Genomic DNA, 22393 nt, shown 5'->3' on the forward strand with positions numbered 1-22393 from the left:
GTGTCCCATCATTGGTGTCACTGGGAGGAATAGTGTCCCATCATTGGTGTCACTGGGAGGAATAGTGTCCCATCATTGGTGTCAGTGGGAGGAATAGTGTCCCATCATTGGTGTCAGTGGGAGGAATAATGTCCCATCATTGGTGTCACTGGGAGGAATAGTGTCCCATCATTGGTGTCAGTGGGAGGAATAGTGTCCCATCATTGGTGTCAGTGGGAGGAATAGTGTCCCATCATTGGTATCAGTGGCAGGAATAGTGTCCCATCATTGGTGTCAGTGGGAGGAATAGTGTCCCATCATTGGTGTCAGTGGGGGGAATAGTGTCCCATGATTGGTGTCAGTGGGAGGAATAGTGTCCCATCATTGGTGTCAGTGGGAGGAATAGTGTCCCATCATTGGTGTCACTGGGAGGAATAGTGTCCCATCATTGGTATCAGTGGGAGGAATAGTGTCCCATCATTGGTGTCAGTGGGAGGAATAGTGTCCCATCATTGGTGTCAGTGGGAGGAATAGTGTCCCATCATTGGTGTCAGTGGGAGGAATAGTGTCCCATCATTTGTATCAGTGGGAGGAATAGTGTCCCATCATTGGTGGTCAAATACGTATAACATTTGTATCATGTGACCTCTCTGGAGTTTTGGTTGCTCTTCTGTCTCTATCATATAATTACACCTATGATGATGATGATGATGATGATAAGAATTCCAGACCCTGCACTTCCAGGATGGAAATGAATGTTTTCTATGAATGAAGCTTGGCTGCGATTGGCTGATCTCTGCTCACCTCGCTGTGTCTTTGTGTTGCAGTTCCGGAGGACGGCCCTTCACCGAGCGTCACTGGAGGGCCACATAGAGATCATCAAGAAACTCATCGACAGCGGAGCGTCCGTCAACTTCAGAGACCGGGTACGACAGCGAGACGGCGACACGTCCGTCCGGGGCAACCAATACAAATCGCTTACATGAGCGGCCGCCGCGTTCTCAGAGAAATGCGTCAGTGCGACTTTTCCTATCAATTCAACTTCCATGTTTACAGTGTCGTGAAAAAGTATTCATACCCCCTCTATATACAGTGCCGTGAAAAAGTATTCATACCCCTCTATATACAGCGCCGTGAAAAAGTCTTCATACCCCTCTATATACAGTGCTGTGAAAAAGTATTTATACCCCCCTCTATATACAGTGTCGTGAAAAAGTATTCATACCCCCTCTATATACAGTGCCGTGAAAAAGTATTCATATCCCCTCTATATACAGTGTCGTGAAAAAGTATTCATACCCCCTCTATATACAGTGCTGTGAAAAAGTATGTATACCCCTCTATATACAGCGCCTCGAAAAAGTCTTCATACCCCTCTATATACAGCGCCTCGAAAAAGTCTTCATACCCCTCTATATACAGTGCAGTGAAAAAGTATTCATACCCCTCTATATACAGTGCAGTGAAAAAGTATTCATACCCCCCTCTATATACAGTGCTGTGAAAAAGTCTTCATACCCCCTCTATATACAGTACTGAGAAAAAGTATTCGTACCCCCTCTATATGCAGTGCCGTGAAAAAGTAGTCATACCCCTCTATATACAGCGCCTCGAAAAAGTAGTCATACCCCTCTATATACAGTGCCGTGAAAAAGTATTCATACCCCTCTATATACAGTGGTTTGAAAAAGTATTCATACCCCCTCTATATACAGTGCTGTGAAAAAGTATTCATACCCCCTCTATATACAGTGCCGTGAAAAAGTATTCATACCCCTCTATATACAGTGCCGTGAAAAAGTCTTCATACCCCCTCTATATACAGAGCCTTGAAAAAGTCTTCATACCCCTCTATATACAGTGTCGTGAAAAAGTATTCATACCCCTCTATATACAGTGCTGTGAAAAAGTATTTATACCCCCTCTATATACAGTGCAGTGAAAAAGTATTCATACCCCTTGAAATTCCCCACTTCTTGTCATGTTACAACCAAAAAAACGTAAATGTATTTTATTTGGATTTTATGTGAGAGACACAAAGTGTCACATGATTGTGAAGTGGAAGGAAAATGATACAAATAAATATGTGAAAAGTGTGGGGGGAGGGGCATTTGTATGGCACCCCCCGGAGTCAATACTTTGTAGAACCCCCTTTCTCTACAAGTCTTTTTGGGGGTGTCTCTACCAGCTTTGCACATCTAGAGAGGAACATTTCTCCTCCATTCTTCTTCTCTGTAAAAGATCTCAAGCTCTGTCAGATTGGATGGAGAGCGTCTGTGATCAGCAATTTTCAAGTCTTGCCACAGATTCTCAATGGGATTTAGGTCTGGACTGTGACTGGGCCATTCTAACACATGAATAGGCTTTGATCTAAACCATTCCATTGTAGCTCTGGATGTACTTTAGGGTCGTTGTCCTGCTGGAAGGTGAACCCCCCCCCCCCCCCGGTCTCAAGTCTTTTGTAGACTTACAGGTTTTCTTCTAAGATTGTCCTGTATTTGTCTCCATCCATCTTCCCATCAACTCTGACCAGCTTCCTTGATGAAGAAAAGCATCCCCACCACATGATGCTGCCACCACCATGTTTCACGGTGGTGATGGAGTGTTCAGGGTGATGTGCAGTGTTCGTTTTCCCCACACATAGCGGTCAAAAAGTTGAATTTTGATGTCATGTGACCAGAGCCCCTTCTTCCACATGTTTGCTGTGTCCCCTCCCCCACATGTTTGCTGTGTCCCCTCCCCCACATGGCTTCTCACAAACTGCAAACAGGACTTCTTATGTCTTTCTTTCTCCAATGTCTTTCTTCTTGTCACTCTTCCATAAAGGACAGATTTGTGGAGAGACCACTAATAGTTGTCCTGTGAACAGATTCTCCCCCCTGAGCTGTGCAGCTCCTCCAGAGTTATCATGGACCTCTTGGCTGCTTCTCTGATGAATGGGTACGACAGCCCGGCCCGGTCAGTTTAGGTGGACGGCCATGTCTTGGTAGGTTTGCAGTTGTGCCATACTCTTTCCATTTTCCGATGATGGATTGAACAGAAGCTCCGTGAGATCTTCAAATCTTGGGAGATTTTTTTTTATAACCTAACCCTGCTTTATACTTCTCCACAACTTTATCCCTGACCTGTCTGGTGTGTTCCTCGGCCTTCATGATGCTGTTTGTTCACTAAGATTCTCTAACAAACCTCTGAGGGCTTCACAGAACAGCTGTATTTATCCCGAGATTAAATGACATACAGGTGGACTCTATTTACTAATTAGGTGACTTCTGAAGGCAATTGGTTCCTCTAGATTTTAGTTAGGGGGTATCAGAGTAAAGGGGGCTGAATACAAATGCCCCTCCCCCCTCACACACTTTTCACATATTTATTTGTATCATTTTCCTTCCACTTCACAATTATGTGACACTTTGTGTCTATCGCATAAAATCCCAATAAAATACATTTAAGTTTTTGGGTTGTAACCTGAGAACATGTGGGAAATTTCAAGGGGGTATGAATACTTTTTCCAGGCTCTGTATATAGAGGGGTATGAATACTTTTTCCAGGCTCTGTATATCATTAAATGTGTGGTTTTTTTCTCTCTCAGTTTCAGCGTCTGATTGGGTATCTGCCTTTTGCAGCCCCTGTACAGCAGGGCTCAGACTGGAAGGAAGGAAGAAGCAGCACAAGGAACTGATAGGAGTAGAGAACTTGACTTGGCGTCAACCAATCCCTGTACACAGCAGAGCTCAGACTAGGAGAGGAAGGATGCAGTACAAGGCGCCGATCGGCTATGTTGCAGTGCGGAGGCGGCTCTTTAATAAGGCAAATTAGGCGGTCGCCTAAGGCCTCGCACTTACAGGGGCCTCGCGGCCGCCTAACTTACCCAATGCATTGCCCCAGTTTTGAGGGACAGGGGACCTTACCGCTGCTGTGTTCAGGCAGAGTTAAGGGCCCTGACTGAGGAGCGGGGGGCCACCAGCGTCCCTAACAACCAGTGAATATCGGTGACACCGCCCCCTTTGTGACGTCAATGACCCAGCATGCCCTCAGTCAATGACGTCACAAGGGGGCGGGTTCACCGGGTGACTCCTGCCAATTCGTTATTAAAGAGCAGGATCTGGGGGGGCTTCATCCAACACATTTTGGGGGGTCCAATAACACCCTCCTTTTTCAGGGCTTGCAATAGGAAACGCTGGCGAACCCCCTCTATGGCTAATCCCCCGATGGGCGGGGTGAAATGCATCAGAGGCGTGGCTTAGGAGGAGTTTAAGGATGAACCCGTCCACATTCCTCTCCATCCGTGTTATGCTGGGGGGGGGGGGGGTCTCTCACCTCCCCCCCCCCCCAATACCAAACCAACACTGGATAAAATACTATTCTAGGTCCAGGCGTTGCTCCTGATACATTGTTTCTTATTGCAAGCCCTGATGAAGACAGCATTTCTGGACGAAATGCGTTGGCAGTTCCTTTTTATCTTGCCTTTTGACCCTTGCCGGAATAAAAATTGTATCACGAATGAAAATTAAAAGCTACCACACCACTGCTGAAAGGCCCAGATGCGACTTCATTCAGGTAAAGGCCAGGGCTGCAAATCGAAAGAGTCACCAACGTGTTTCGAGCATCCACCCTCTTCATCAGGACTTGAGACTGGAAGGGAACCAGACCTTTACTGATATAAAGTTATGTCTGTACACAGCGAATGTTGGTGTGGGACTTCTTAGTGATACCTACACCCTGTCCCTGATGGGGCCCCCTAGTGGCATGGGGCCCTCGGGCAGTGCCCGAGTGCCTCAATGGTCAGTCCGCCCCTGGGTAGGCCATGGCGTCTCACAGGGCTGTCCAATCAGTGACAGGGTTGGGCTGTTCAGGGTCAGTATGGGCATCCAGAAGTTTCAAACAAATGAGAACCTTGAATGAAAATCTCTACCTATTCTTTATAGTTGGATTCCACGGCTATTTACTGGGCGTGCCGCGGCGGGAAGCTGGACGTTGTGAAGTTTCTTCAGGACCACGGAGCCGAAATCAACGTGAAAGACAAGGTGGGAGTTTCCCGCACTCGCTGACCCGCCCCCTTTTCCTGACACTCATTGTTTCCAAGTTTAAAAAAGTAAAGTCATTTTTTGCTATAAAATTACTTAGAACCAGGGCCGCCATCAGGAGGGTACAGGCAGTACACCTGTAAGGGGCCCTTTTTTTTGTAAGGGGCCCGGAGGTTCCCCAGGGCCCCAGTTAGCAACTAGTGTTGAGCAGAATACGCCATATTCGATTTCGCGATATATCACGAATATATAGCCGAATATTCGAGAAATATTCGCTAAATTCGAATATTCGTGATATTTTATCGAAATGAAATTTTTGCGAAATTACGCTATTGCGAATGCGAAAATAATTGCGAAATTTCGACAACTGCGGTAGGAGCACTCTGATTGGCTCAGAATATTCGTGATATTTTATCGAAATTTCGCAAAATGCGAATGCGATATTTACTGCGGAATTTCGACAACTGCGGTAGGAGCACTCTGATTGGCTCAGAATATTCGTGATATTTTATCGAAATTTCGCAAAATGCAAAATTTACTGCGGAATTTTGACAACTGCGGTAGGAGCCCTCTGATTGGCTCAGAATATTCGTGATATTTTATCGAAATTTCGCAAAATGCGAATGCGAAATTGATTGCGGAATTTCGACAACTGCGGTAGGAGCACTCTGATTGGCTCTGATGCAAAAGAAGGGCGGAGAAAATAATCGCGCGATATTCCGATTGCCGAATAATCGCATTGCGATAAAATGATCGCTTCAGCTACTCGGCCCAAGGTCTCTAATCATACCAGCAATGCTTTTAGACGTCGATGGAGATCTCTAGGATGTGATCTGTTCTAAAAATAAAATTGAAAAAATTAGAATATTCGGAATAGCGAATATTCACTGCGAAATTCGAAATATATCGCGAATACTCGAATATGCCATATTCGAGCCGAATATTCGCAATACTAATATTCATGAGCAACACTATTAGCAACCCTCCCTTTTTATTTTTTATACATTTTTTTTTTTTTTAATTATTAAAGGACCCAGAGGTCCCCAAGGGATGACAACCCCCCCTTTTTTTTTTATTTAATTTATATATGTATATTTTGTTTTTATTAAAGGGCCCAGAGGTCCCCAGGGCCCCCGGATGGCAATCCCCCCTTTTTAATATTTTTTTTATTAAAAAAAATGTTTTTAATTTTTATTTATTTTTTACTATTAAAAGGACCCAGAGGTCCCCATGGGCCCGGACGCCCCGGATGACAACCCCCCCCTTTTTTTTGTACATTTTATTTTTTTAAATTTAATTTATATATATTTTGTTTTTATTAAAGGACCCAGAGGTCTCCAGGGCCCCGCATGGCAACCCCCCCTTTTTTTTATTAAAAAAAAATATATATTATATATATATATTTTTTTTTAATATATTTTTTTTTATTAAAGGACCCAGAGGTCCCCAGGGCCCGGATGGCAACGCCCTCTTTTTTTTTAATAAAAAAAAAAATGTATATATTTCTTTTTTATTAAAGGGCCCAATTTTTTTTTATATATTTTTTCTTTATTTTTTTGTAGGGGGGCCCAGAGGTCCCCAGGGCAACCCCCCTGGATAAAAATGTATATATATATTTTTTATTAACCAATTAAGACCCGGACCTTTAGGCAGCTAAAGGAACCGGTCAGTTTTTACACACAGCTCTTCCCGTTTCCCAGCTCCGGGGACCGATCGCGGGACTCCAGCGGCGATCGGGTCCGCGAGTCTCGCGGCCGTGGTCACGGAGCTTCGGAGCGTGTCGCGTGAACGCGCCCCCCCCCCCCCGGCGCGTGCGACCCCACGGCTGGGTTTAAAGGGCAACGTACATATACGTTAATGTGCCCAGCCGGGACATTCTGCCGACGTAAATCGGCGCGAAGGGGTCCTTAAGTGGTTAAAGGGCCCAATTTTTTTTTATATATATTTTTTTTTTGGAGGGGGCCCAGAGGTCCCCAGGGCAACCCCCCCCTTTTTTTTTTTTTTTTTGTTCGTCAGCACCCAACGCCCCCCGACCTCAATTCACTTCTCAATTTGTGGCACCCCCCCCCGCTTCTCAATTCACGCCCCCGCTTCAATTCTGCTCCAGGGGGCCCCCATGCCTGAAGCTGTGCAAGGGGCCCCATAATTCCTGGTGGCGGCCCTGCTTAGAACCCCCAAACATTTTATATAAATATTTTAAGCAGAGACCCTAGAGAATAAAATGGGGATCATTGCAGTATTTTATGTCACACGGGAATTGTGCAGCGGTCTTTCAAAACACAATTTCTTTGGAAAAAATACATGTCGCAGTCACGAAAAAAAATGCTGATCGCCGCCATTAGTAGTAAAAAAAAATAATAAAAAATAATAATTCTGTCCCCTATTTTGTAAGCGCAATAACTTTTGCGCAAACCAGACACTTCTTGCGATTTTTTTTTTTAACAAAAATATGTAGAATAATACGTATCGCCTAGACTGAGAAAACATTTTTTTTTTTTAAAAATTGGGCAATTTATTATAGTAACAAGTAAAAAATATTGTTTTTTTTTCAAAATTATCGCTCTATTTTTGTTTATAGCGCAAAAAATAAAAACCGCAGAGGTGATCAAATACCACCAAAAGAAAGCTCTATTTGTGGGGAAAAAAAAGGACGCCAATTTTGTTTGGGAGCCACGTCGCATGACCGCGCAATTGTCAGTTAAAGCGACGCAGTGCCGGAAGCTGAAATTTCACCTGGTCAGGAAGGGGGTATATGTGCCCGGTAAGGAAGTGGTTAAGGAAGATCAAGCATCTGATGGGAAAAGCGATATTAACCACTTAAGCCCCGGACCTTTAGACAGCTAAATGCCCAGGCCAGGTTTTGCGATTCGGCACTGCGTCGCTTTAACAGACAATTGCGCGGTCGTGCGACGTGGCTCCCAAACAAAATTGGCGTCCTTTTTTTCCCCACAAATAGAGCTTTCTTTTGGTGGTATTTGATCACCTCTGCGGTTTTTATTTTTTGCGCTATAAACAAAAATAGAGCGACAATTTTGAAAAAAATTCAATATTTTTTACTTTTTGCTATAATAAATATTCACCAAAAACATATATAAAAAAACGTTTTTTCCTCAGTTTAGGCCGATACGTATTCTTCTACCTATTTTTGGTAAAAAAAAAAAAAATCGCAATAAGCGTTTAATCGATTTGGTTTGCGCAAAACTTATAGCGTTTACAAAATAGGGGATAGTTTTATTGCATTTTTATTAATTATTTTTTTTTTACTACTAATGGCGGCGATCAGCGATTTTTTTTTCGTGACTGCGACATTATGGCGGACACTTCGGACAATTTTGACAAATTTTTGGGACCGTTGTCATTTTCACAGCAAAAAATGCATTTAAATTGCATTGTTTATTGTGAAAATGACAGTTGCAGTTTGGGAGTTAACCACAGGGGGCGCTGTAGGAGTTAGGGTTCACCTAGTGTGTGTTTACAACTGTAGGGGGGTGTGGCTGTAGGAATGACATCATCGATCGAGTCTCCCTATAAAAGGGATCACTCGATCGATGCGCCGCCATAGTGGAGCACGGGGAAGCCGTGTTTACATACGCCTCTCCCCGTTCTTCAGCTCCGGGGAGCGATCGCAAGGGGGCGGCTAGAAACGAATAGCCGCGCCCTCGTCCCGGATCGCTCCCCGCGGGAATCCGACCGCCGCATGTAGCGCGGGGGGGGGGGGGGTCCCGATCGGACCCCCCACCCGCTAGAAGGCAAGGACGTACATGTACGCCCATATGCCTGTACGTGCCATTCTGTGGACGTACATATACATGCGGCGGTCGGGAAGTGGTTATAAAAAGTTTATAGTTCTAGTTGGAATTATATTTATTAGAATTTCATTTTTTTTCTCTGTGAAATCCTCCAGTAACTGTAGAGAATTGTGACGCGTCTCTCATGACATGTTTCAGGTCCTGAGCACTCCTCTGTATTGTGACGCGTCTCTCATGACATGTTTCAGGTCCTGAGCACTCCTCTGTATTGTGACGCGTCTCTCATGACATGTTTCAGGTCCTGAGCGCTCCTCTCTGTATTGTGAGGCGTCTCTCATGACATGTTTCAGGTCCTGAGCGCTCCTCTGTATTGTGAGGCGTCTCTCATGACATGTTTCAGGTCCTGAGCGCTCCTCTCTGTATTGTGACGCGTCTCTCATGACATGTTTCAGGTCCTGAGCACTCCTCTGTATTGTGACGCGTCTCTCATGACATGTTTCAGGTCCTGAGCACCCCTCTTCATGTCGCCACTCGCACCGGACAGGCAGACATTGTGGAACATCTCATTGCCACCGGGGTGGATATCAACTCCAAGGACAGAGTAAGTCTGCGCTTCTTTTTATAACAGGGGGGTTCTGCGGCTTCTCCCGGAACTTCTACTCTCAGCCCATCACTGGATGCAGGCAGGGCCGGCGCTACCACTGGGCAAACTAGGCAGCCGCCTAGGGGCGCCCGGCCACTGGTGCTCCTACTCCCTTCTCTCTGCTACAAGCAACTAAGGCCCGGATTCACGTAGAATCGCGGCGGCGTAACGTATCGTAGATACGTTACACCGCCGCAAGTTTTCATCGCAAGTGCCTGATTCACAAAGCACTTGCGAGAAAACTTACGCTGGCGGCCTCCGGCGTAAGCCCGCGTAATTCAAAGGGGCGTGTGCCATTTAAATTAGGCGCGCTCCCACGCCGGACCTACTGCGCATGCTCCCTTTTGATTTTCCCGCCGCGCTTTGCGCGAAGTGACGTAATTTTTTCGAACGGCGACGTGCGTAAGCGTACTTCCGTATTCCCGGACGTCTTGCGCAAGAAGGAAACGTTTTAAAATTTCGACGCGGGAACAACGGCCATACTTTATACAGCACATACGCGTGCCGACTAAAGTTAGGGCACCTAAAACGACGACTAACTTTGCGACGGGAAACTAGACTAGCGGCGACGTAGCGAACGCGAAAATCCGTCGTGGATCGCCGTAACTACTAATTTGCATACCCGACGCTGGGTTACGACGCAAACTCCCCCCAGCGGCGGCCGCGGTATTGCATCCTAAGATCCGACAGTGTAAGACAATTACACCTGTCGGATCTTATGGCTATCTATGCGTAACTGATTCTATGAATCCGTCGCATAGATAGAAACAGAGATACGACGGAGTCTGCATTTGATAGGGGCTGGTGAGGCTGTAAGATTAAGACCCCATTCACACCTTTGCGTTTTGTCGCATGTAGCGCGACGCGAACAAACGCCAGAGGGACGAAAAGCAATGAAAGTCAATGGGGATGGTTCACATCTGCACGCTGATGCGCCTGACGCGCATCGCCTGTAGTCAAAAGAAGTTCCGGACCCTTTTTTGTCGCGCGATATGCGCGTATTTGAGCGTTTTTGGTTTTCCATTGAAATCAATGTAAAACGCCAGATATGCGCGTATTGCGCGACAACAAGCGTTTGCTACGGGCGTTTCGTCAATAGAACTTGTCGCCCAGGCAGAAGATTAAAAAAATCTACCAACATAGCAACAAGTGATGAAAAGATGATAGTTTTTCCTATTGGCTAAAAAATAAAACGTCTAAGTACAAAAACGTCGGACAACGCTGTATGCAAACGCGCATATTAGCATGAATACGCGCGAAAAAAAACGCCGAAAAAAACCCGCCGGAAAACGCCGCTATTGCCTACGCCTAGGTGTGAATGCAGCCTTAATAGGCGCTTCATAAAGAAGGTGGGGTATACATAGGCAGGGCAAGGGGGGGGGGGATTTAGGGGTGGAGCCAAGGGGAAAGGACAAAAGTAATGTTTCGCCTATATACCACATGAGCGCCCCCTGTAGCCAGTCTGTGGGGGGATAATTATTGTTGGTCGGGGGATCAAATACTTATTTTCCTCCATTTGTATCATGTGACCTCTCTGGAGCTTTGGTTGATCTTCTGTCTCTATCATATAAAATACACCTATGATAAGAATTACAGACCCTTCATGTCTATGTCACACATTCGTTATCCCCCCCCCCCTCCCCCCCTCTATAGATGATCGTTATCCCCCCCCCTCCCCCCCCTCTATAGATGACACGAAGGTCTTCTTTGCCTTTTACAGGAGGGGGACACGGCTCTGCATGACGCTGTCAGACTCAACCGCTACAAAATTATAAAGATGCTGATAATCTACGGAGCCAACATGAAGACAAAGAATGGAGTGAGTGTTTTCTGATCTCCATGTATAAATACATAAGGGGGGATATGATCTCCATGTATAAATACATAAGGGGGGATATGATCTCCATGTATAAATACATAAGAGGGGGATATGATCTCCATGTATAAATATATAAGGGGGTATATGATCTCCATGTATAAATACATAAGGGGGGGATATGATCTCCATGTATAAATACATAAGGGGGGGATATGATCTCCATGTATAAATACATAAGGGGGGGGATATGATCTCCATGTATAAATACATAAGGGGGGGATATGATCTCCATGTATAAATACATAAGGGGGGATATGATCTCCATGTATAAATACATAAGGGGGGGGGGGATATGATCTCCATGTATAAATACATAAGGGGGGGATATGATCTCCATGTATAAATACATAAGGGGGGGATATGATCTCCATGTATAAATACATAAGGGGGGGATATGATCTCCATGTATAAATACATAAGGGGGGATATGATCTCCATGTATAAATACATAAGGGGGGGGGGGGATATGATCTCCATGTATAAATACATAAGGGGGGGATATGATCTCCATGTATAAATACATAAGGGGGGATATGATCTCCATGTATAAATACATAAGGGGGGGATATGATCTCCATGTATAAATACATAAGGGGGGATATGATCTCCATGTATAAATACATAAGGGGGGGGATATGATCTCCATGTATAAATACATAAGGGGGGATATGATCTCCATGTATAAATACATAAGGGGGGATATGATCTCCATGTATAAATACATAAGGGGGGGATATGATCTCCATGTATAAATACATAAGGGGGGATATGATCTCCATGTATAAATACATAAGGGGGGGATATGATCTCCATGTATAAATACATAGGGGGGGGTATGATCTCCATGTATAAATACATAAGGGGGGGATATGATCTCCATGTATAAATACATACGGGGGATATGATCTCCATGTATAAATACATAAGGGGGGGATATGATCTCCATGTATAAATACATAAGGGGGGATATGATCTCCATGTATAAATACACAAGGGGGGGATATGATCTCCATGTATAAATACATAAGGGGGGATATGATCTCCATGTATAAATACATAAGGGGGGATATGATCTCCATGTATAAATACATAAGGGGGGGGATATGATCTCCATGTATAAATACATAAGGGGGTATGATCTCCATGTATAAATACATAAGGGGGGATATGATCTCCATGTATAAATACATAAGGGGGGATATGATCTCCATGTATAAATACATAAGGGGGGATATGATCTCCATGTATAAATACATAAGGGGGGATATGATCTCCATGTATAAATACATAAGGGGGGGATATGATCTCCATGTATAAATACATAAGGGGGGGATATGATCTCCATGTATAAATACATAAGGGGGGATATGATCTCCATGTATAAATACATAAGGGGGGATATGATCTCCATGTATAAATACATAAGGGGGGGATATGATCTCCATGTATAAATACATAAGGGGGGGATATGATCTCCATGTATAAATACATAAAGGGGGGATATGATCTCCATGTATAAATACATAAGGGGGGATATGATCTCCATGTATAAATACATAAGGGGGGGTATGATCTCCATGTATAAATACATAAGGGGGGGATATGATCTCCATGTATAAATACATAAGGGGGGATATGATCTCCATGTATAAATACATAAGGGGGGGGATATGATCTCCATGTATAAATACATAAGGGGGGGATATGATCACCATGTATAAATACATAAGGGGGGATATGATCTCCATGTATAAATACATAAGGGGGGATATGATCTCCATGTATAAATACATAAGGGGGGATATGATCTCCATGTATAAATACATAAGGGGGGGATATGATCTCCATGTATAAATACATAAGGGGGGGATATAATCTCCATGTATTTTATTATTTCAGTTTCTTTTATTGTTTATATAGCAAGAAATTGTTTTTTTTTTTGGGGGGGGGGGATATTATAACAGAAAGAAAGAGAAACGTGTTTTTTTTCCAACGTTTTTTTTGTTTATATAGCAAGAAATAGTTTTATTATTATTTTTTTTTGGGGGGGGGGGGGCATACCAGTAAGAAAGAGAACCATTTTTTTTTTTTTTTATATTTTTATTTTTTTATGTTTATGTAGCAAAAAAATAAAACCCCCCAGTAGTTATTAAATTCCACCAAAAGAAAACTCTATTTGTGTGATAAAAATGATATAGAATGTATTTGGGTTGTTGCACGACCGCGCAATTTCCAGTTAAAGTAGCGCCGTGCTGAATATCAAAAAAACGGAGGGGGGGGGGGTAGTTCGGGGAGGGGGGTGGTTCAGGGACCGCTTCTACAATAATATAATTTTTTTCCTTCTTGTATGCAACACAGGAGGGGAAAACCCCGACAGAGCTGGTGCAGCAGTGGCAGTCGGATACCCGGGAAGCGTTGGTGAAGCGGGAAAACCACGGCCTGGAGAAGCAAGTGTAAAAGAAGAAACCCGCTGCGCTATTCACTGCTGAGACGCAGAAAGAGAGAGGCCACGGGTGTGACGAGGAAATGCTTCTGGAAATATTATTATTTTGTATGATATATAGTATATACCTGTACAGCCGAGTCTCTTATAGAATAAAAGGATTGTACAGAAGATGCTCCTTGATAAAAATAAAGATGAATTGTGTGGCTTGGATTGGTCGGATTGGCTGTGGCTCCGTCCTCGGGAGACGCCGGATGACGGATCAATATGGGGAATGTCCAAGCAGCCGATCTCCCCCTTTGTAAAAAAAAAAAAAAAATGTAAAAGTAGAAATGAAGCATGAATTTGTAACACCGTACACAGTGCCGGCCCAAGACATTGTGCTGCCTGGGACCAAGAATGAAATGCTGCCCCCCTCCCCCCCCCCCAGAAAAAAAATCACGCCAACCAAAAGGCCCCCACATTCATTATTTTATATCATGATAACTAAAGGGGACCTGTCATGGCTCTATACATGTATATAGGAGTATAAAGAGGACCTGTCATGGCTCTATACATGTATATAGGAGTATAAAGAGGGCCTGTCATGGCTCTATACATGTATATAGGAGTATAACGAGGGCCTGTCATGGCTCTATACATGTATAGGAGTATAAAGAGGACCTGTCATGTCTCTATACATGTATAGGAGTATAAAGAGGACCTGTCATGGCTCTATACATGTATAGGAGTATAAAGAGGACCTGTCATGGCTCTATACATGTATATAGGAGTATAAAGAGGACCTGTCATGGCTCTATACATGTATATAGGAGTATAAAGAGGACCCGTCATGACTCTATACATGTATATAGGAGTATAAAGAGGACCTGTCATGGCTCTATACATGTATATAGGAGTATAAAGAGGACCTGTCATGGCTCTATACATGTATATAGGAGTATAAAGAGGACCTGTCATGGGCATGGCTCTATACATGTATATAGGAGTATAAAGAGGACCTGTCATGGCTCTATACATGTATATAGGAGTATAAAGAGGACCTGTCATGGGCATGGCTCTATACATGTATATAGGAGTATAAAGAGGACCTGTCATGGCTCTATACATGTATATAGGAGTATAAAGAGGACCTGTCATGGGCATGGCTCTATACATGTATATAGGAGTATAAAGAGGACCTGTCATGGCTCTATAGATGTATAAAGGAGTATAACGAGGAACTGTCATGGCTCTATAGATGTATAAAGAGGACCTGTCCAGACTCTTTACATGTAAAGGAATATAAAGAGGACCTGCCATGGCTCTATAAATGTATATAGGAGTATAAAGAGGACCTGACATGGCTCTATAAATGTATATAGGAGTATAAAGAGGGCCTGTCATGGCTCTATACATGTATATAGGAGTATAAAGAGGACCTGACATGGCTCTATACATGTATATAGAAGTATAAAGAGGGCCTGTCATGGCTCTATACATGTAAAGGAATATAAAGGGGACCTGTCATGGCTCTATACATGTATATAGGAGTATAAAGAGGACCTGTCATGGCTCTATACATGTAAAGGAATATAAAGGGGACCTGTCATGGCTCTATACATGTATATAGGAGTATAACGAGGACCTGTCATGGCTCTATACATGTATATAGGAGTATAAAGAGGACCTGTCATGGCTCTATACATGTAAAGGAATATAAAGGGGACCTGTCATGGCTCTATACATGTATATAGGAGTATAACAAGGACCTGTCATGGCTCTACACATGTATATAGGAGTATAAAGAGGACCTGTCATGGCTCTATACATGTATAAAGGAGTATAACGAGGGCCTGTCATGGCTCTATACATGTATAAAGAGGACCTGTCATGGCTCTATACATGTATATAGGAGTATAACAAGGACCTGTCATGGCTCTACACATGTATATAGGAGTATAAAGAGGACCTGTCATGGCTCTATACATGTATAAAGGAGTATAACGAGGACCTGTCATGGCTCTATACATGTATATAGAGGACCTGTCGAGACTCTTTACATGTATAGGAGTATAAAGAGTACTTGACATGGCTCTATACATGTATAAAGGAGTGTAACAAGGAACTGTCATGGCTCTATACATGTATATAGAGGACCTGTCGAGACTCTTTACATGTAAAGGCAGGGATCGACAAATCCCGGGCGCCATGTCGCCTAGAATTTTTTTTTTTTTTTGTGAGCTGGTGCCATCTGGTGGTGAGCCGTTGGTATTAAAAGTTATTACCACCAGATGTGAGCTGGCGCCATCTGGTGGTGGCCGTTGGTATTACAAGTTAAGCATTACAAGTTAAACAGCAATTCTAATGTTATTTTTCACTATTTTCACTGCCATCTCCTTCCCTCTAATTAGAACCCCCAAACATTATATATATTTTTTATCCTAACACCCTAGAGAATAAAATGGCGATCGTTGCAATACTTTCTGTCACGCCGTATTTGCGCAGCGGTCTTACAAGCGCACTTTTTTGGGAAAAAATTTAACTTTTTTTAATTAAAAAATAAGACAACAGTAAAGTTATCCCCATTTTTTTTTAATATTATGAAAGATAATGTTACGCCGAGTAAATTCATACCCAACATGTCACGCTTCAAAATTGCGTTTGAACACCGTTTACATATGCGGGCGCTGCTCACGTATGTGTTCGCTTCTGCGCACAAGCTCGTCGTGACGGGGCGCGTTTTCTGGCTCCTAACTTTTTTAGCTGGCTCCTAGATTCCGAACAAATTTGTCAACCCCTGTGTAAAGGAATATAAAGAGGACCTGCCATGGCTCTATAAATGTATAAAGGAGTATAACGAGGGCCTGTCATGTCTCTATACATGTATAAAGGAGTATAACGAGGGCCTGTCATGGCTCTATACATGTATAAAGGAGTATAACGAGGGCCTGTCATGGCTCTATACATGTATAAAGGAATATAAAGAGGACCTGCCATGGCTCTATAAATGTATAAAGGAGTATAACGAGGGCCTGTCATGGCTCTATACATGTATAAAGGAATATAAAGAGGACCTGTCATGGCTCTATAATTGTATATAGGAGTATAAAGAGGACCTGTCATGGCTCTATACATGTATAAAGGAGTATAACGAGGGCCTGTCATGGCTCTATACATGTATAAAGGAGTATAACGAGGGCCTGTCATGTCTCTATACATGTATAGGAGTATAAAGAGGACCTGTCATGGCTCTATACATGTATAAAGGAGTATAACGAGGGCCTGTCATGGCTCTATACATGTATAAAGAGGACCTGCCATGGCTCTATACATGTATCCAGGAGTATAAAGGGACCTGTGAATTGCCGGCGGCCACAATGTCTTTTGCGCAAACTAATCAATGTACGCTAATTGTGTTTTGTTTTTTTTTGGTACCAGAAATATGTAGAAGAATACATATTGGCCTAAACTGAAGAAAATCGTTTATTTTTCTAAATTTTGGGGATATTTATTATAGCAAAAAGTTAAAACGCAGAAGTGATCAAATATCACCAAAAGAAAGCTCTATTTGTGGGGAAAAAAGGACATCAATTTTATTTGGGTGGCGGAACGGGCTGGCGGGCATCAGTATGCTGCCCCCCTAAAAGTGCTGCCTGGTACCCATGGTACCACCCGGTCCCATCATAGGGCCGGCCCTGACCGTATATACTCTATACACTCTCTATATACCGTATATACTCTCTACACTCTCTATATACTGTATATACTCTATACACTCTCTATATACTCTATACACTCTCTATATACTCTATACACTCTCAATATACCATATATACTCTATACACTCTCTATATACCGTATATACTCTATACACTCTCTATATACCGTATATACTCTATACACTCTCTATATACCGTATATACTCTATACACTCTCTATATACCGTATATACTCTATACACTCTCTATATACCGTATATACTCTATACACTCTCTATATACCGTATATACTCTCTACACTCTCTATATACCGTATATACTCTATACACTCTCTATATACCGTATATACTCTATACACTCTCTATATACCGTATATACTCTATACACTCTCTATATAGCGTATATACTCTATACACTCTCTATATACCGTATATACTCTCTCTATATACTCTATACACTCTCTATATACCGTATATACTCTCTACACTCTCTATATACCGTATATACTCTATACACTCTCTATACACCGTATATACTCTATACACTCTCTATATACTGTATATACTCTCTCTATATACTCTATACACTCTCTATATACCGTATATACTCTATACACTCTCTATATACTGTATATACTCTCTCTATATACTCTATACACTCTCTATATACCGTATATACTCTATACACTCTCTATATACTGTATATACTCTCTCTATATACTCTATACACTCTCTATATACCGTATATACTCTATACACTCTCTATATACACTATACACTCTCTATATACTGTATATACTCTATACACTCTCTATATACTCTATACACTCTCTATATACCATATATACTCTATACACTCTCTATATACCGTATATACTCTATACACTCTCTATATACTGTATATACTCTATACACTCTCTATATACTCTATACACTCTCTATATACCGTATATACTCTATACACTCTCTATATACCGTATATACACTCTCTATATACTCTATACACTCTCTATATACTCTATACACTCTCTATATACCGTATATACTCTATACACTCTCTATATACCGTATATACTCTATACACTCTCTATATACCGTATATACTCTATACACTCTCTATATACCGTATACACTCTATACACTCTCTATATACCGTATATACTCTATACACTCTCTATATACCGTATATACTCTATACAATCTCTATATACCGTATATACTCTATACACTCTCTATATACCGTATATACACTCTCTATATACTCTATACACTCTCTATATACCGTATATACTCTATACACTCTCTATATACACTATACACTCTCTATATACTGTATATACTCTATACACTCTCTATATACCGTATATACTCTATACACTCTCTATATACCGTATACACTCTATACACTCTCTATATACCGTATATACTCTATACACTCTCTATATACCGTATATACACTCTCTATATACTCTATACACTCTCTATATACTCTATACACTCTCTATATACCGTATATACTCTATACACTCTCTATATACACTATACACTCTCTATATACCGTATATACTCTATACACTCTCTATATACACTATACACTCTCTATATACTGTATATACTCTATACACTCTCTATATACCGTATATACTCTATACACTCTCTATATACCATATATACTCTATACACTCTCTATATACCGTATATACTCTATACACTCTCTATATACCGTATATACTCTATACACTCTCTATATACTCTATACACTCTCTATATACCGTATATACTCTATACACTCTCTACACTCTCTATATACCGTATATACTCTATACACTCTCTATATACACTCTACACTCTCTATATACCGTATATACTCTATACACTCTCTATATACCATATATACTCTATACACTCTCTATATACCGTATATACTCTATACACTCTCTATATACTCTATACACTCTCTATATACCGTATATACTCTATACACTCTCTATATACCGTATATACTCTATACACTCTCTATATACCGTATATGCTCGAGTATAAGCCAAGTTTTTCAGCACATTTTTTTGGTGCTGAAAATGCCCCCCTCGGCTTATACTCGAGTCACCATTTTCCTGCCTGATCTCTCGGACTTTGGGGACCCGGTACCGGCCAAACTTGGCACACATGTAGCCACACTCTTCCTCTACAAGTGTGCAAAGTTTGTTGTCCGGGGGACCTACGGTTGGGGAGCACCGATTTTTCAAACCCGGGCACTCCTTCCATAGACTCCCATGTTAAACGGTCATTTCTCCTGTGAATTTGGGGATCTGGTACCCGCCAATCGTAGGTCCCCTGGACCCGGAACTTGGCACACATGTAACCACATTTCTCCTCTATAAGGGTGCAAAGTTCTTTGTACAGGGGAATTACGGCTGGGGAGCAACGATTTTTCAAAGCCGGCACCCCTTCCATAGACTCCCATGTTAAACGTCAGTGAGGCATGGACACAGTAAGGCATGGGCACAGTGAGGCATGGGCACAGTGAGGCATGGGCACAGTGAGGATGGGGTAATGTTGAGGCATGGACACAGCGAGGCATGGACACAGCAAGGCATGGGCAAAGTAAGCAATGGGCACAGTGAGGCATGGGCAAAGTGAGGCATGGACACAGCGAGGCATGGACACAGCGAGGCATGGACAAAGTAAGCAATGGGCACAGTGAGGCATGGGCACAGTGAGGCATGGGCACCGCGAGGCATGGGCACCGCGAGGCATGGGCACCGCGAGGCATGGGCACAGCGAGGCATGGGCAAAGTAAGCAATGGGCACAGTGAGGCATGGGCACAGTGAGGCATGGGCACAGTGAGGCATGGGCACAGTGAGGCATGGGCACAGTGAGGCATGGGCACAGTGAGGATGGGGTAATGTTGAGGCATGGACACAGCGAGGCATGGACACAGCAAGGCATGGGCAAAGTAAGCAATGGGCACAGTGAGGCATGGGCAAAGTGAGGCATGGACACAGCGAGGCATGGACACAGCGAGGCATGGACAAAGTAAGCAATGGGCACAGTGAGGCATGGGCACAGTGAGGCATGGGCACCGCGAGGCATGGGCACAGCGAGGCATGGGCAAAGTAAGCAATGGGCACAGTGAGGCATGGGCACAGTGAGGCATGGGCACAGTGAGGCATGGGCACAGTGAGGCATGGGCACAGTGAGGCATGGGCACAGTGAGGATGGGGTAATGTTGAGGCATGGACACAGCGAGGCATGGACACAGCAAGGCATGGGCAAAGTAAGCAATGGGCACAGTGAGGCATGGGCAAAGTGAGGCATGGACACAGCGAGGCATGGACACAGCGAGGCATGGACACAGTGAGGCATGGGCAAAGTAAGCAATGGGCACAGTGAGGCATGGGCACCGCGAGGCATGGGCACCGCGAGGCATGGGCACCGCAAGGCATGGGCACCGCGAGGCATGGGCACAGCGAGGCATGGGCAAAGTAAGCAATGGGCACAGTGAGGCATGGGCACAGTGAGGCATGGACACAGCGAGGCATGGACACAGTGAGGCATGGACACAGTGAGGCATGGACACAGCGAGGCATGGGCACAGTGAGGCATGGACAAAGTGAGGCATGGACACAGTGAGGCATGGACACAGCGAGGCATGGGCAAAGTAAGCAATGGGCACAGTGAGGCATGGGCACAGTGAGGCATGGACACAGTGAGGCATGGGCAAAGTAAGCAATGGGCACAGTGAGGCATGGGCACAGTGAGGCATGGACACAGTGAGGCATGGACACAGTGAGGCATGGACACAGTGAGGCATGGGCAAAGTAAGCAATGGGCACAGTGAGGCATGGGCACAGTGAGGCATGGACACAGTGAGGCATGGGCAAAGTAAGCAATGGGCACAGTGAGGCATGGACACAGTGAGGCATGGGCACAGTGAGGCATGGGCACAGTGAGGCATGGGCAAAGTGAGGCATGGGCAAAGTGAGGCATGGGCAAAGTGAAGCATGGACACAGTGAGGCATGGACACAGTGAGGCATGGGCAAAGTGAGGCATGGACACAGTGAGGCATGGGCAAAGTAAGCAATGGACACAATGAGGCATGGGCACAGCGAGGCATGGGCACAGCGAGGCATGGGCACAGCGAGGCATGGGCACAGCGAGGCATGGACACAGTGAGGCATGGGCACAGCGAGGCATGGGCACAGCGAGGCATGGGCACAGTGAGGCATGGGCACAGTGAGGCATGGGCACAGTGAGGCATGGGCACAGTGAGGCATGGGCAAAGTAAGCAATGGGCACAGTGAGGCATGGGCACAGTGAGGCATGGGCAAAGTAAGCAATGGGCACAGTGAGGCATGGGCACAGTAGTGGGCGGCAGCGGCGACAATAGATAGATTCATGCAATGCCTGAAAAACACCCCCTCACCATAATCCCCCCTCCCCCCCTCACCATAATCCCCCCTCCCCCAAATGGTTTGGACCAGAGCACAAAGCAAGGTCCATAAAGACATGGATAAGTGAGTTTGGGGTGGAGGAACTTGACTGGCCTGCACAGAGTCCTGACCTCAACCCGATAGAACACCTTTGGAGACTGGGAGCCAGACCTTCTCATCCAACATCAGTGCCTGACCTCACAAATGCTCTTCTGGAAGAACGGTCAGACATTCCCATAAACACACTCCTAAACCTTGTGGACGGCCTTCCCAGAAGAGGTGAAGCTGTTATAGCTGCAAAGGGGCGGGGCCAACTCAATATTGAACCCTCCGGACTAAGAATGGGGGGGTCATTAAAGTTCATGTGTGTGTGTAAAGGCCGGTGTCCCAATACTTTTGGTAATATAGTGTGCGTGTAAAGAGTTCCCTTCAATGGAACTAAGGGACTCCCCTGTCACCATTTCTCCTCTTGGTGTCAGGAAAACGTGTCAGAAGTGACTTATACAGATAGCAGAGGAGGGAAGCAGCAGAAAGAAATGAC

General features: G+C 43.9%; 1 protein-coding gene across 2 annotated transcripts in view; it reads left to right on the forward strand.

The window, feature by feature from the left end:
* The window catches only part of ANKRD2 (ankyrin repeat domain 2), a 42643-nt gene extending 28713 nt beyond the window's left edge, over positions 1-13930 (forward strand). The window contains exons 5-9 of one of the 2 annotated variants that reach the window (XM_040361218.1): positions 807-905; positions 4905-5003; positions 9255-9353; positions 11116-11214; positions 13633-13930. In XM_040361218.1, the coding sequence (XP_040217152.1) occupies positions 807-905; positions 4905-5003; positions 9255-9353; positions 11116-11214; positions 13633-13731 (495 nt within the window). In that variant the 3' untranslated portion in view covers positions 13732-13930. The remainder of the gene's footprint in view (positions 1-806; positions 906-4904; positions 5004-9254; positions 9354-11115; positions 11215-13632) is intronic. The other variant, XM_040361219.1, reaches the window with a different exon arrangement.
* The last annotated feature ends 8463 nt before the right edge of the window (positions 13931-22393 follow it).

The sequence above is a fragment of the Rana temporaria genome, chromosome 8 (genome assembly GCF_905171775.1).
Source record: "Rana temporaria chromosome 8, aRanTem1.1, whole genome shotgun sequence".
Taxonomy (NCBI): domain Eukaryota; kingdom Metazoa; phylum Chordata; class Amphibia; order Anura; family Ranidae; genus Rana; species Rana temporaria.